At 37.7% G+C, this 12,365-nt stretch overlaps 2 protein-coding genes across 3 annotated transcripts; both read left to right on the forward strand.

Moving 5' to 3' along the window:
- The first annotated feature begins 8 nt into the window (after positions 1–8).
- Positions 9–4,647, forward strand: LOC146583052 (pro-cathepsin H-like). Its single transcript, XM_085265641.1, has 12 exons — positions 9–97; positions 972–1,003; positions 1,160–1,265; positions 1,535–1,605; positions 1,706–1,810; positions 2,515–2,601; positions 2,702–2,757; positions 2,878–2,959; positions 3,050–3,118; positions 3,414–3,520; positions 3,954–4,082; positions 4,168–4,647. The coding sequence occupies exons 1-12, from the start codon at positions 22–24 to the stop codon at positions 4,235–4,237; spliced, it is 990 nt and encodes a 329-aa protein (XP_085121767.1). The 5' UTR covers positions 9–21; the 3' UTR covers positions 4,238–4,647.
- Positions 4,648–4,903: 256 nt separating this feature from the next.
- wdr76 (WD repeat domain 76) lies at positions 4,904–10,541 on the forward strand. 2 transcript variants are annotated; one of them, XM_085265449.1, is made up of 15 exons: positions 4,907–5,135; positions 5,334–5,444; positions 5,528–5,617; positions 5,782–5,874; positions 6,141–6,199; positions 6,533–6,650; positions 6,799–6,900; positions 7,119–7,159; positions 7,299–7,452; positions 7,688–7,846; positions 7,923–8,038; positions 8,150–8,248; positions 8,379–8,531; positions 8,621–8,674; positions 8,778–10,541. In XM_085265449.1, exons 1-15 carry the CDS (start codon positions 5,091–5,093, stop codon positions 9,031–9,033), a joined length of 1,650 nt encoding a protein of 549 aa, XP_085121575.1. In that variant the 5' UTR covers positions 4,907–5,090; the 3' UTR covers positions 9,034–10,541. The 2 variants fall into 2 exon arrangements, with proteins under 2 accessions (XP_085121656.1, XP_085121575.1); XM_085265530.1 differs by lacking the exon at positions 8,379–8,531 and having other exon boundaries at positions 4,904–5,135.
- Positions 10,542–12,365: the final 1,824 nt, after the last annotated feature.

The raw sequence follows: 12,365 nt of genomic DNA on the forward strand, positions 1-12,365 counted from the left end.
CTGTAATCTGCTGTGGAGAGTATGGCTCTGACTGTTGTGTGGTTTATTACTGCCATTTTTAGCTTCGTCCATTTATCACCTTTAATTTCAGTCAAAGGTAAGTGTTTGCCAGGTTCTCAGCAGTTTATTGTTGTTTATTTTAAAACTTGACATTTCTTTCAGCAGCAGCAGTTGCTAGAATTGAAATTCAGTTGCTTGAAATTGAAAAGGCAGAGAAAAGGGTGAAGCATTTTGTTAACAGTCCTTGGATCCTGTTAACAAAATGATCAGTAACATACTGTAAAAGCAGTCATGCAGAAACCAACGTCTCCATTTTTTGTGGGATAAGTTTAATTTTGCTACTTTTCACTGAAGAGATGAAGCTAATACTATTTTCCATTTTTCTAAAAGGTTTATGAAAGCATATTTCATATGAGCACTCTAAATGTTTTGTGCTCAATTTATGTGAAATTACAGCTGTCGAATGAAAACGACAGTTTGCTGATGTGTTCATGAGGAATGGATAACGTGCTTAAAATTTGTACTTAGGCATAGTACTTGGTAACCAGATTTTAATTCTACTTGGGTAGTTGTGCATGATTCAGATTGTAGTTTTCCTGCTGGTCCTCAGTGTAGCCCAGTAAGTAGTTGATCCTCTAAAACCTTTTTTTTTTAGACAGGGGTTTTTTTTAAACAGCAGCTGGGTGGGGCCAGAGATATTTGCCTGAGATGATCATATTAGGGATTTCTGCTCTCGCTAACACAGAGATCATACAGATCCAATGATGCTAATGATTTGAATGATGTTCATGTAAGATTAGAAGAGTGTTGAGATGAGGATAAAGCCTAAGCTTTTGGCTCATAAGGGTTACTTGTACATACACCTCTGATGTTAATATTTCCAACAGCCTTTGTCTGTTAGAAATCAAGAAAAGCATAACAGGTCCATTTTATGTGTTACTTAATCCACTAAAATTTTTCTTTCCCATTAGAAGAATATGCTTTCAAGCAGTGGATTTCAGAGGTATGTGCATTTTTAAACTAATGAGATTTTGACCTTTATATTCTGATGCTTTTGGGGGGGGGGGGGGGGGGGGGGGGGTTGTATATAGTTAAACATAGTTAAAATTTTCTTTCCTTTGTTTCATTATGTCTGTTTTTATGTGGGGGTTTTGTGCAGCACAACAAAGTTTATGGCACTGAGGAATATCACCACAGACTCCATGTGTTCACTCAAAATAAGAGGACAGTTGATCAGCACAATGCTGGGAATCACTCCTTCACAAGTACAGTATAGTTCTGCTCCAATTTCTGCCTTAAAATACGCAATATACACTCACTGGATATTTTATTGGGTACACTTTACTAGTACCAGGTTGGATCTCCTTTGGCCTTCAGAACAACATTCGTTCTTGTTGCCATAGATTCAACAAAATGCTGCAAATGTTCCTCAAAGAATGAAGAACAAATAAATAAAATAAATAAAATTTACTGCTATAGAATGTTATAAAAATTATCATCCAGTTCTCACCCTGCTCTTCATGTTTTAATCTAGTGGGTCTGAACCAATTCTCAGACATGACATTTGAGGAATTCAAGAAATTCTACCTTTTCACGCAACCTTCGGTAAATTACCTAATTTTATAACGCTTCACACAACAGGTGCTTATGTACAGAGTTTGTCTTTTATTTCCTTTAAAATCGTTTGATTTTTCGCATCTTTTAGACTTGCTCAGTCACTAAAGGCAGTCATGTCAAAAGGACAGGTCCTTATCCTGAGTTTGTAGACTGGAGGATGAAGGGCGACTTTGTGACTCCTGTGAAGAATCAGGTATCCTGATACGTTCTATAGCTCTTAAAGCCTTTATAGCCATATTCTCCTTTTGTTAAAGAAATATTGTGCAAAGTACAATATTTACAAAGTCGTACAAAGCCTGTATTTTATCATGCTTTCTTTGAGTTGCATTGAAGCACAAACCATGCTTTACTAAAAACATTATGTCTTGTGTTTAATCTCCAGAAATATTTTGCTAAACCTTAAACATGTAGCACCTTTCCGAACAAATACACAGTGTCAGATTTTTTTATGTAATGAAAGGAGAGGAAAAAAATTTCGACATTTCTTTTTGCTTCAACATAAACAACTTTGCATTTAAGTTATTGCATGTAAGTTATAATATTTACCCTTTTTTGACTTTCATTTTTACAGTTATATTCTATGAGAAACATGTGATGGGACACATTTCATGACTAAAGTGATAAGTGAGAAACAAATAAAGATATATGTTTTCTACATGTGCAAATTTTTTTAAACAACATACCTCAGTTACAACCTCTGAGAGAATATATTCTGTAATATATGATATTATTAAATATTCCAAATAGAGAGTTTGATTTACAGATGGTTCCTTCTGTTTTCATTTACATTTTACAGCACCAAAAATTATCATGGTAAGCATTTAAATATTTGTGAAGTGCCTCTTTAACATAACTGCATTATCAGTTGCTTGAGTTGTGTCGTGTTTGTATCTTTAGGGTTTTTGTGGCAGCTGTTGGACCTTCTCCACCACTGGCTGTCTGGAGTCAGTGAATGCTATTGCTACTGGGAAACTAATACAATTGGTAAGAGTTTAGTATTATACACAAATATAGCTGGCAGAAGAAAAGTATCCACTGTTTCTGAGTATATATGATGAACGCTCTTTATTTATCTCTGTTTTAGTCGGAGCAGCAGCTGCTGGACTGTTCCAGAAATTTTAGCAACTATGGATGCTTTGGGTAGGAATCATGTTTGTCTGGCCTGTAACTATAACATGTGGGACATTTTATGTTATAGAAACAGCATAATAATGTAAGTATAGAATTTCAACCAATCAAAAGCTGTGTGGTTTATTGCAGTGGGCTCCCCAGTCAGGCATTCGAGTACATCAAATACAGCAAAGGTCTCATGAGAGAGGAGGATTATCCCTACAAAGCCTTTGTATTATTTTTGAGAGTAAAATCTTCATTTATTTATATTTTACATATGATAAAATATACAATAAAAAAAGTTTAATCTTTCCTGTTTTAGGAGGGAAAATGCCATTTTGAGCCTTCACTTGCAGCTGCGTTTGTCCGAGATGTTGTCAATATAACGAGTGTGAGTGTGTGAACAAATAAAATTGCACTGTGGATGAAATTGTACAATAAATGTGCCTTTGCATATGCTGGTTAACAAAATAACAGATCAATACAGTAAAATGTGTCTTTGTTGTTACTTGTTGGGGGAAATAGAGTAACTGTTTTAAATAATCTGAAGCAGTTTGTCTGAAGCATGTTTTCTGGAAGTTTAATTTGTACTATTAAAAAAAGCAACTGTTTTATAGTAAATAGGGAACTCCTCATACATCGACCTGCTCAGGTACATGTTATAATTTGTGTATGCCCATTCACAGTATGATGAAAAGGCCATGGTCGATGCAGTGGCCCGGCTCAACCCTGTCACCTTTGGCTTTGACGTTACAGCTGATTTTAAGCACTACAAAGAAGGTGTTTACTCCAGGTGAGATCAGGACCTTGATAACTCAACAAGCGCTTATGCACATACTACTATTCAAGAAGTAGAGCTGGTCTGGGATTTTAAGAGCAGACCAGAATATACTAGCCCCACTTTGTTTCTGTTACTTATACACTAATTTAGACAGACAAACAACATATTTTTACTATTTGGATAACATCATTTGCAAAGAAGTATAAAACAATTGTTTTTAAGCCTCTGAAAACTACAAATGGGGGACTGTGTATAAAGAAGTGTCTCTATGATGACTGTCATAGTACTAGCTTGAAAAGATTAAAATATTTTATATGTTATGCATATAAGTCAGCTACACCACATATTTTGCAAATGTAGGCTGTAATATAATATTGAAAGAGACAATCTGCCCACTCAACCTTCAAAAGACATGTGCTCTATTGATCTAGTTTTGTCTATTTAGCACCCAGTGTAAGAACACAACAGACAAAGTGAATCATGCAGTCCTGGCGGTGGGGTATGGCACTGAGAAGAACGACGTGCCGTATTGGATTGTGAAGAACTCTTGGGGCACAGCCTGGGGAAAGGATGGGTAAATATAGTCTGTGTGTATCCGAGCTTTATGACTTGTAACAGCTTGCAAGAATTGCTGATATCTCTCCTTTTTATTTCATCAGATATTTTTTGATTGAGCGTGGAAAAAACATGTGTGGACTGGCTGCCTGCTCTTCTTACCCGCTACCTTAAGCATCTGAATAAAAGGGCAACAAAGTGGAAACTCTTGAGCATGTGTGTATCGAAATGTATTTTATTCAGCCTAAAGGCCTGATGTCAACTTAGGGTTTCTAACATGTTTTCTGGAAGTTTAATTTCTAAACACCTTATTATGTTTTTTTTTATTAAAACTGAGACATTAAAATTTTGAGTGCTCCATGGAAACAATACAGGCCACATATTTCAACTCAAGACCCTGCAGGCCTTTGCAAATTACATGCCAAACTAAACAAATAAAGATTACATGTTGATTTTACAGCAGCATTTATTTTTATGCACCATTGTTGATTATAGAACATTTGTTGAGAATCTTATGAGGCCCAAAATCAGGACAATTAATCATATTTTAGGTTTTTGATTATCTATTTAATCTATTTCTGTATACTTTGCAAATAAAAAAGTTAATGTAATGTGTGTTTCTCTCATATATATATAGATTTTCTGTTTTATCCACTGACAAACGTTGGCAGTTTGTTTGTTAAACGTTAACCAATTTGTGAATAAATAACCATGACTTTCCTCTCACTGCTATTCCCCTATCCTGCCATAAGATGGCGACATCATCCCAGCAGAAGCTGAGGCCAGCTTGGTTGTTGGCGGGAGGGACCTAAACCTTTCTTCTCGTGACGTAAAAATATAAACCAATCAGGTGCCAGGATTCTGTTTCACAACAGAAGGGGAGGACCAGTTACAAAACATTTGCGGCATGTGGCGCCAATTGCGCCCCCTTGTAATTATCATGACCGTAATAGTTGTCACTTGTGAGGTGCTCACGTCTCGCTTCTCTCAAACAAATACTCGTACCTGTCGTCGTAAATGAACCAAAATGGCGACTCTCCGAACAAAGCGCGAAGCTGTTGTGCTTGTGAAGGTACAGTAGTTTTGTTTTAATGTGGTTTCCTGTTTTTAAACTTATCCTCCCTGTTTTAGGCAGCGACCTCATAGCATTAGCATCAAGAAGCACAGTTTTAAGTGGAGGTGTGTTGTGAGTTCGCTAAATCTTCGGTGAGAAAGTTGAATGAGTGCCTTAATGTCTCTGACTAAAATGTTAACGAGGGACACCTTGTAGGAAATGACCCCTGAGAATCTCGAGGCGACAGTGCGACGATCATCTAGAAACGGTTTTGCACCTAAGCGCCTCCAGTACTCTCCCGAACATGAAACTCCCAAGAAAAAAAGGGTGAGAGCTCGTTCACAGTGATGGGGTCGAACAGTCATTTTAAAACTTGACGATTTGTTAATTCTGTCGTAATTTCTTGATAGAAAACAAAAGCTGTCGCTGAAAATGGTAGTCAGAATAAGCAACCAAAAGATGAGGAGGATGCTGAAAACAGTGACGTGGAGCATGCACCTGTGAGTATGGAAACTTGGCACAGTTTGAATTCGACTTTGTGACTGACAGAAAGGTGTCTGTGCAGGTTCTCAGTCATCCAGCTCATGGTAGTTTAAGGAACTTCTAATGACTTGAAATCGGCAATTTTCTTGCAGTGTGTCAGTGCTGTATCTTTGTGTAACAGGAAGGGTATGGGAGACTTTCTGCCTATGAACTGGAGCGCCTGGAGAACATCAGACAGAACCAAGCTTTTCTGTCTTCTATCAACTTATTCCAGGTATATTATTGACTAAATCTGCCCTTTATCATCTGCATTGCAAATCTTTCATGGACCTAAACCTATCACTATCAGCACCATCAACATAAAGTTTAAATTCGACCAGCAACAGTAGATATTTAGACCAGCTACAAGCCATATTTACTGGTGTGATTAACCCAGGTAGACTGAGTGAGAAATAAATCCTTATGAAAAGGACCATATCTGTGATTCTGTCATTTGTCTGGATTATCAGAGTATCAATTATTGTTTTCTTTTGTTTAAAGGCCACTGAGGAGTTCAAGCAGCTGACTCGACCAAAGCCATCACAGAGAGGTCTCACACGGTACAGTCGGAGTAATCAGGCATCGTGATACTGTGGAAAACCACAGTGGTGCAGAAATTATGAGAACAACATGGTTTTTCCCCTCCCATTCTGTGGAACATCACAGTGCTCCTATAATATACTTTGTATTTGTTTTTGAGACTGAACTTTTTGAAGCTCAGGAAATAAGACTAGACTTGTCAACTCAACGTCCTTAGGTACAAGAAAAAAGTAACTTTTATGAAAGTTTTATGTTTGGAAAAACGGTTTGAATTCATCCTGACCCTGTGTCATGTTAAAATAGGAAACATATCTTTTTGGGCCTCCTGTAATGTTAAATTTCTTTGATTGCAGGGCACATGCTGCTGTAAAAGAAGTCGTGCCACCTCGCAAATCACTGCGACTCCAAAAAAAAGAAGCAGAGATCCTGGAGCTTCCTCCTGAACCGAGAGGGACACTTATTTATGAACAGGTGCCAACATATAGTCTAATAATGCATCTGTAATGTGTCAGTTCACACAGCTCCACTGCTGCATCTTAAGTGTCTTTAGCTTTTTTTTTTTTTCTCGTTCTTCCTCTCTGGGTATGTTACTCATTATAGTTGTTTACTTGCTTTCAAGTCTTCACCAGCAAAGAAGCCCTCTGGCCCTTTGCCCATGGATCCAGTGAATGTGGAAGAAGGAAGCAAGCTGCCTCCACAACTTCTTGAGCTCTGTTCTGAGGTAAGAGTCAGCTTTCTATGATATTTTCCCTTTTTTTTCCTATACAATATTTATTTACAATCTCACTCAGTTTAACATGTTGCCCCCCTTCTTTCCTACTTAAATGTGAATACTTTATACTGCCCATATTAGCCACAAGCATAATTTCTTATGCATATCCACTGTAGTAACTGTTCTTATTCGATTGGGAAGTCATGAAAATGCTTTTCTTTTCACAGGATGTAAAAGTAGATAAAAAGATACAGCTTGACCTAAAAGGGTAAGATTTAATATTTTTATTTGGATGTAAGATTACTGCACAGTTTACAAAAAGTGACTCTTGATGTACTGAGGGTCAGATGTTTTGGAAGAACCTGAGAAACAGATGAACAAACAAGTGCACTGATGTCTGAACACAGGTACCGTTCGTCTCTGAAGAATATGACGGTAAATGAGGACAAAGTGGCCAAAGTGGTGAAGGATCGCATCTTCTCTGCAACCTTCCACCCCTGCACCAGCAGCCTGTTGCTGGCTGCGGGCGACAAGTGGGGGAAAGTGGGACTCTGGAAGTTGGTGAGTTTTCTTTGCCTTAACTATGCATTAGTTCTTGACCACTAGATGGTAGAAAGTGTCTCAACAGTAAAGCTTCATGTCAGGCTGCAAAAATTCACAAGTGTTCTCCTCAGGCTAATTGGCCTGCTTCATGTTTGAATTCAGGTTTGTTTTTTGGGTTTTTTCGCTCTGAAAATCTTTATTTATTTTAAATGAATTCCAACCACTGATTTACTGCATGTGTATGCTCTTCTAGGGTGGTGACTGGGGTGAGGATGGTGTCCTGCTCTTTGAGCCCCACACCCGTCCAGTGGGCTGCATGGCATTCTCCAAGTCTCATCCCACACAACTGCTGAGCCTCAGCTACGATGGATCCCTTCGCTGCATGGACGTAGAGAAGGCTGTTTTTGATGATGTAAGATACCTTCATTAGTTTAGTTCAATCTGGTTACGTTGTGATCCACGAATAAAAAAGGTTGTCCGTTTTCTAGGTGTATGATATTGAAGATGGCCTGAAAACGTTTGACTTCATGTCACATGACTGTTCGACACTAGTGGTCGGGAACTGGTATGGAGAGGTTGCCATTGTTGACAGGCGCACCCCAGGGTGAGATAATGACATAGTCTTAAAGTAATGAAAGTAGTACATTTTCTTTTCTTTTAAACAACTTTAATGTTGCACTCAAACATTTTTATAAGTATGTTATTTCATCTGCAGAAACTCCCATGAATCCCTCCACACACTGGACCCCAAGACATTGCGTTGTGTTAACGTCCACCCTTTACAGAAGCAGTACTTTGTGGTGGCTGAAAGCAAGTATGGGCTTTTTAAATTTTTTATAATGTTTACACATCTCTTATGTGAATCTGTCTTTAAATTTTAAGTGTATGCTTTGTTTTTTTTTGTTTGTTTTTTTGTGTGTGTGTGTGTGGGTTTTTTTTGGCAGGGTAGTTAGTATTTATGACAGTCGAAATCTGAAGAAGACCAAAAGCCAGGCAGTGTCCCAGCTGCATGGCCACTCTTTAAGCATATCCAGTGCTTATTTCTCCCCTTGTACTGGAAACAGGGTTCTTACTTCCTGTATGGATAACAATATAAGGTGAAGCTGATGGATCACTGACATGCTGTATATGCTTAATTTTTTTCAGTTCCAATACAATGTCCTTTTTTCTTTATTTATTTTAACAGGATATATGACACATCTACACTGACTACTAAATCTCCCTTGCTGACAACCATCAGGTACATCCACTAAATTGAACTTTAAACTTTTCCTGTTCTTTTAAGTCATCTCTGTGTTAATAACTGTGTACTTTCAACATGCCTTCTCAATCTAAATTGGCAGACATGACATGCAAACAGGTCGCTGGCTGACCAAACTATCAGCTGCGTGGGACCCCAAACTGGAAGACTGCTTCGTGGTGGGGAGCATGATGAAGCCTAGGAGGGTGCAGGTGTTCCATGAAAGCGGTCAACTCCAACATTCCTTCATGGACAGTGAGAATCTCAGCACAGTCCTCTCTGTCACTGCTTTCCATCCTACAAGGAATGCCTTGCTGGGTGGAAATGCGTCGGGACGCCTTCACGTCTTTTCTGACTAAATTGAAGACCAGCCGGTCTTGGTTCGGTTCATCAAGGTAGCAGGGACACAGTTTGGTAACAATCTGGATTTTCAGCCTATCAACTTCTAACTAGACAAGTCTTCCAATATAGCATCTTCATTCTGTATCTCACTAGAGCTTTAAATACATTACTATTCTTATACTAAAGCAAAGTAACACACCTGAAGCAGTGAAATGAATCATATCAAATTGTGAGTCATATTCTTAGACATGTTGCAGTGAGGCAATGCAGGATCATTAGCAAAGTAGCAGAATTTTCTTCCTCACTGCTCACAAAATACACATTTATAGCTACATTAGATTTAAACAAAGGGATTATCTTGTGCTTCCTCTCATTTTACACCTTATAATATTTAGATTTGTTCCAGTTAAAACTTTCATGCCAACTGAAATTTGGAATGGAACTGGATGTGGTCTTCTACTGTTGTATCCACTTTGACTCAACATGCTGTGTTGCACTGTTTAATGTGTTGTTTTAAGTTGCTGTTGTCAGTTTAAAGCAGCTTGGCTCTTCTCAGTTTTACTGTTAATTTTTCCCCATCCAGACATTATACTGCACACTGGATGTCTGCCACATGATTGTCTCACTAAATCTTTGCATTAATCTTATTCAGTAAAGTGTAGGAAACAAATGTATTCTTTTCTCCAACCTATTGTAAGTCGATGCTTCAGTTTCATGAAGACTGAATGAGCTCAACTTCTCAAACGACATGAAGTCTTAACTCCAGGATAAGCCTGTTTTGAACCCACTCCTGTGTTTGCAATTGTGTCCTTGGTGGATGTCAGACACATTTTCCTCATATGGCTGCCTTTTTTTTTTTTTTTCTTCTTCTTTCACTTATTCTACCCAGTGTTTCTTAAAACTGTCAGACTTGCAAAGAAGCATGCACACAGCAGGGTGCTGCCGCTGCAAGACCTTAATTGTTTTTCTTTTCCATGGGCAGTATTCAGAGAGTAGTCATACAAGCTCAGTTTAAAGCTTGTGTGGCTGCTCTCTGGCACATGTAGACCTGCGTTCTATTAGTGCCTCCTGACTGTTTTTAGTGTCTTCAAATATCCATTTTCTCCTCTGAAACCTTTTACTCTGACAGATTTATCATGTTTGTCATGTTTATTTGGCAGGGTAACGACTAACCAACTGTTCATCTATTGTTGTTGACAGGTACACTTCCATGATCACAACCAGTTTTGACACAACTAGTGACAGAGAAACTTAATGTCATATATTGCCACAAGTTACAGTAGGTCAGTGTGTAGACTGGTTTATTTTGATATTTGGAGTTTATTTGGATTTTCTTTAACATAAGAGTCCAATTCGAAAAATTCATGGTTTATTATTTTATGTAAGGTTTATGTGATGTAAATGTCATTTCTGCACTGAGTCTCTCTGTCAGTGAAAGTGCTTTTGGAAATGCCTGTTATGTGTTAATTTCCTTTGTTTTCTCATTTGTAAAGTAAACATAATAAATAGACATTTTATTACAAAATACTGTACACATGAATGCTGTGAATCTCACCAGTAGTGACAGCATCATTATCACCTGAAGCTGGTAAAATAAGGTGTGTGTGTGCATGTGTGAGAATGAGAGAGGATTGACCACACTTTACTGTTTTCAAGCAGGGATGCAATGAAAAACTCCACATGGTGCTGATCTGGGTTGCACTGTTCACTGAATTTCACACTAAATGCTTTTATTTACTGCTTCTGTGACTTCAGAATTGAACTTGTAGCCAGACTAGCTCCCAGTTGTCAAGAATAGATGATATTTATTCATAAATAGATTACACGAGTCCTCCTTCAGTGATTGGAAATAAGCAGTCTTGTTTGGAGGTAATAAATGCAGGACACATGCTTACAGAGACATTTCCATGTGCAGGGCCATGGTACAGGAAGGAAGCTTACAGTAAGGCCATGTCTGAGGCCTTGTTTACATCATTCATTAAACTGAAAACAAGAGTTGCTTATTAGTGGAACTTTTACCCCTTGGTCACCGTGCCAGTGAACTACATTGCACAAGGAAAGGTTCAGGCAGTTTAAAAATGCTACTAATGCTGTTTAAATTATTTAAAAATATACCTGTTTTCTTCCATTGGAAATCTTGACCATGCCGCCAGGTGTTAAGTTGTTTCTGCCAAGTAAACCTGTATGTGATACATTTATAAACTCAGTCAAAAATTAGTCTAAGATAGACAACCAAACACGATTTACATGAAAAGATTTTTTTGGAGAAGTTTCTGTATCGCAGAGAGCGGTCTACCACTGCTGGTACACGCATACATCTGCAAACCGTTTCACCTTTTGAGGGGATTTAAAACAGTTTGTGTGACTCAGACAAACATTTTGTAGTTTACGGTTATTACATCTGACATTTATTGCTCCGATTGCTTTAGTTGTAGATTTTTCGACATAAAGGTGAGTAAAAAGCTAAATGTTCTCCTTTACTAGCCGTAGTTTTCAATACACAATTGCCTCGCATCAATCAAAAACCACAGAACACCATTTAAATTAACCTCCTAAGACCTGAACTCTTTCGCATTTTTAATTTCGCTTTGCTATTTGGGCTGATTGGGACCCGATGAATGTAAAAACAAAGAATTACATGCTTTTTTTTTTTTTTTTTTTACCTCATTTTTGTTTCTGAGAAAAATGAGGGCCACATATTAGGACATTCACTTTAAATTTCGCTAGAACAGTGGCAGTATCGTGTCCTCGTATGTTGATATCAGACCCTTGTAGAGGAAAATTTAGTATTTTGTCTACACAACCCAAAATGTGATGTCCACATACGTGGACGCTGGGTCCTAGGAGGTTAAATAAGTCAAGTCTGAAAACAACCCCAAAATCTATTTTTGTGTTTTTGTTTTTTTAAATTAAAATATAAATATTTCATTAGATGCTTATGTTGTTCTCTAAACTTTGTGGTAAAAGGGGAAAACACTGGTGCTAATACTTCTGTTTTTTTCACTCTGGGTACAAAAATAAAACCAGCATTTAAAGCTCCACATTGAACACTACAGCAACTCTCAAAGCAATCATTCTTGTGTTAACTTTGAATAAGATTTGAACACATCAACTTTCTAAATCACCTACAGGAACCTGCAAAACTGAAATCCTTTTTTGCATACATAATTCATGCTTAATTTTTTTTTTTTTGTATGACATATGTCTATTCAGCATGTTGTACCATACCAGGTGCGATCCAAAAATTCTGCAACTCTGCCAAAAAAAAAAAAAAAAACAGTGTATAAACCATACCTGATAGAAATTAGGTCACTTTGTTTGATAATTACATTAAGTTTGGGCGGTGAGA

Source organism: Mchenga conophoros, linkage group LG1 (genome assembly GCF_057382185.1).
Source record: "Mchenga conophoros isolate Kocher_MC1m ecotype Shallow Benthic linkage group LG1, M_conophoros_male_GT1.1, whole genome shotgun sequence".
Taxonomy (NCBI): domain Eukaryota; kingdom Metazoa; phylum Chordata; class Actinopteri; order Cichliformes; family Cichlidae; genus Mchenga; species Mchenga conophoros.

Bases quoted from the DNA above. Each gene is read 5' to 3' on its own strand.
- wdr76 (XM_085265449.1), top strand. From the start codon at position 5,091: ATGGCGACTCTCCGAACAAAGCGCGAAGCTGTTGTGCTTGTGAAG. The intron at 5,445-5,527 runs GTGAGAGCTCGT...ATTTCTTGATAG, and splicing joins AAACTCCCAAGAAAAAAAGG to AAAACAAAAGCTGTCGCTGA. The intron at 6,200-6,532 runs GTACAGTCGGAG...CTTTGATTGCAG, and splicing joins TCACAGAGAGGTCTCACACG to GGCACATGCTGCTGTAAAAG.
- LOC146583052 (XM_085265641.1), top strand. From the start codon at position 22: ATGGCTCTGACTGTTGTGTGGTTTATTACTGCCATTTTTAGCTTCGTC. The intron at 1,266-1,534 runs GTACAGTATAGT...GTTTTAATCTAG, and splicing joins TGGGAATCACTCCTTCACAA to TGGGTCTGAACCAATTCTCA. The intron at 1,606-1,705 runs GTAAATTACCTA...CGCATCTTTTAG, and splicing joins ACCTTTTCACGCAACCTTCG to ACTTGCTCAGTCACTAAAGG.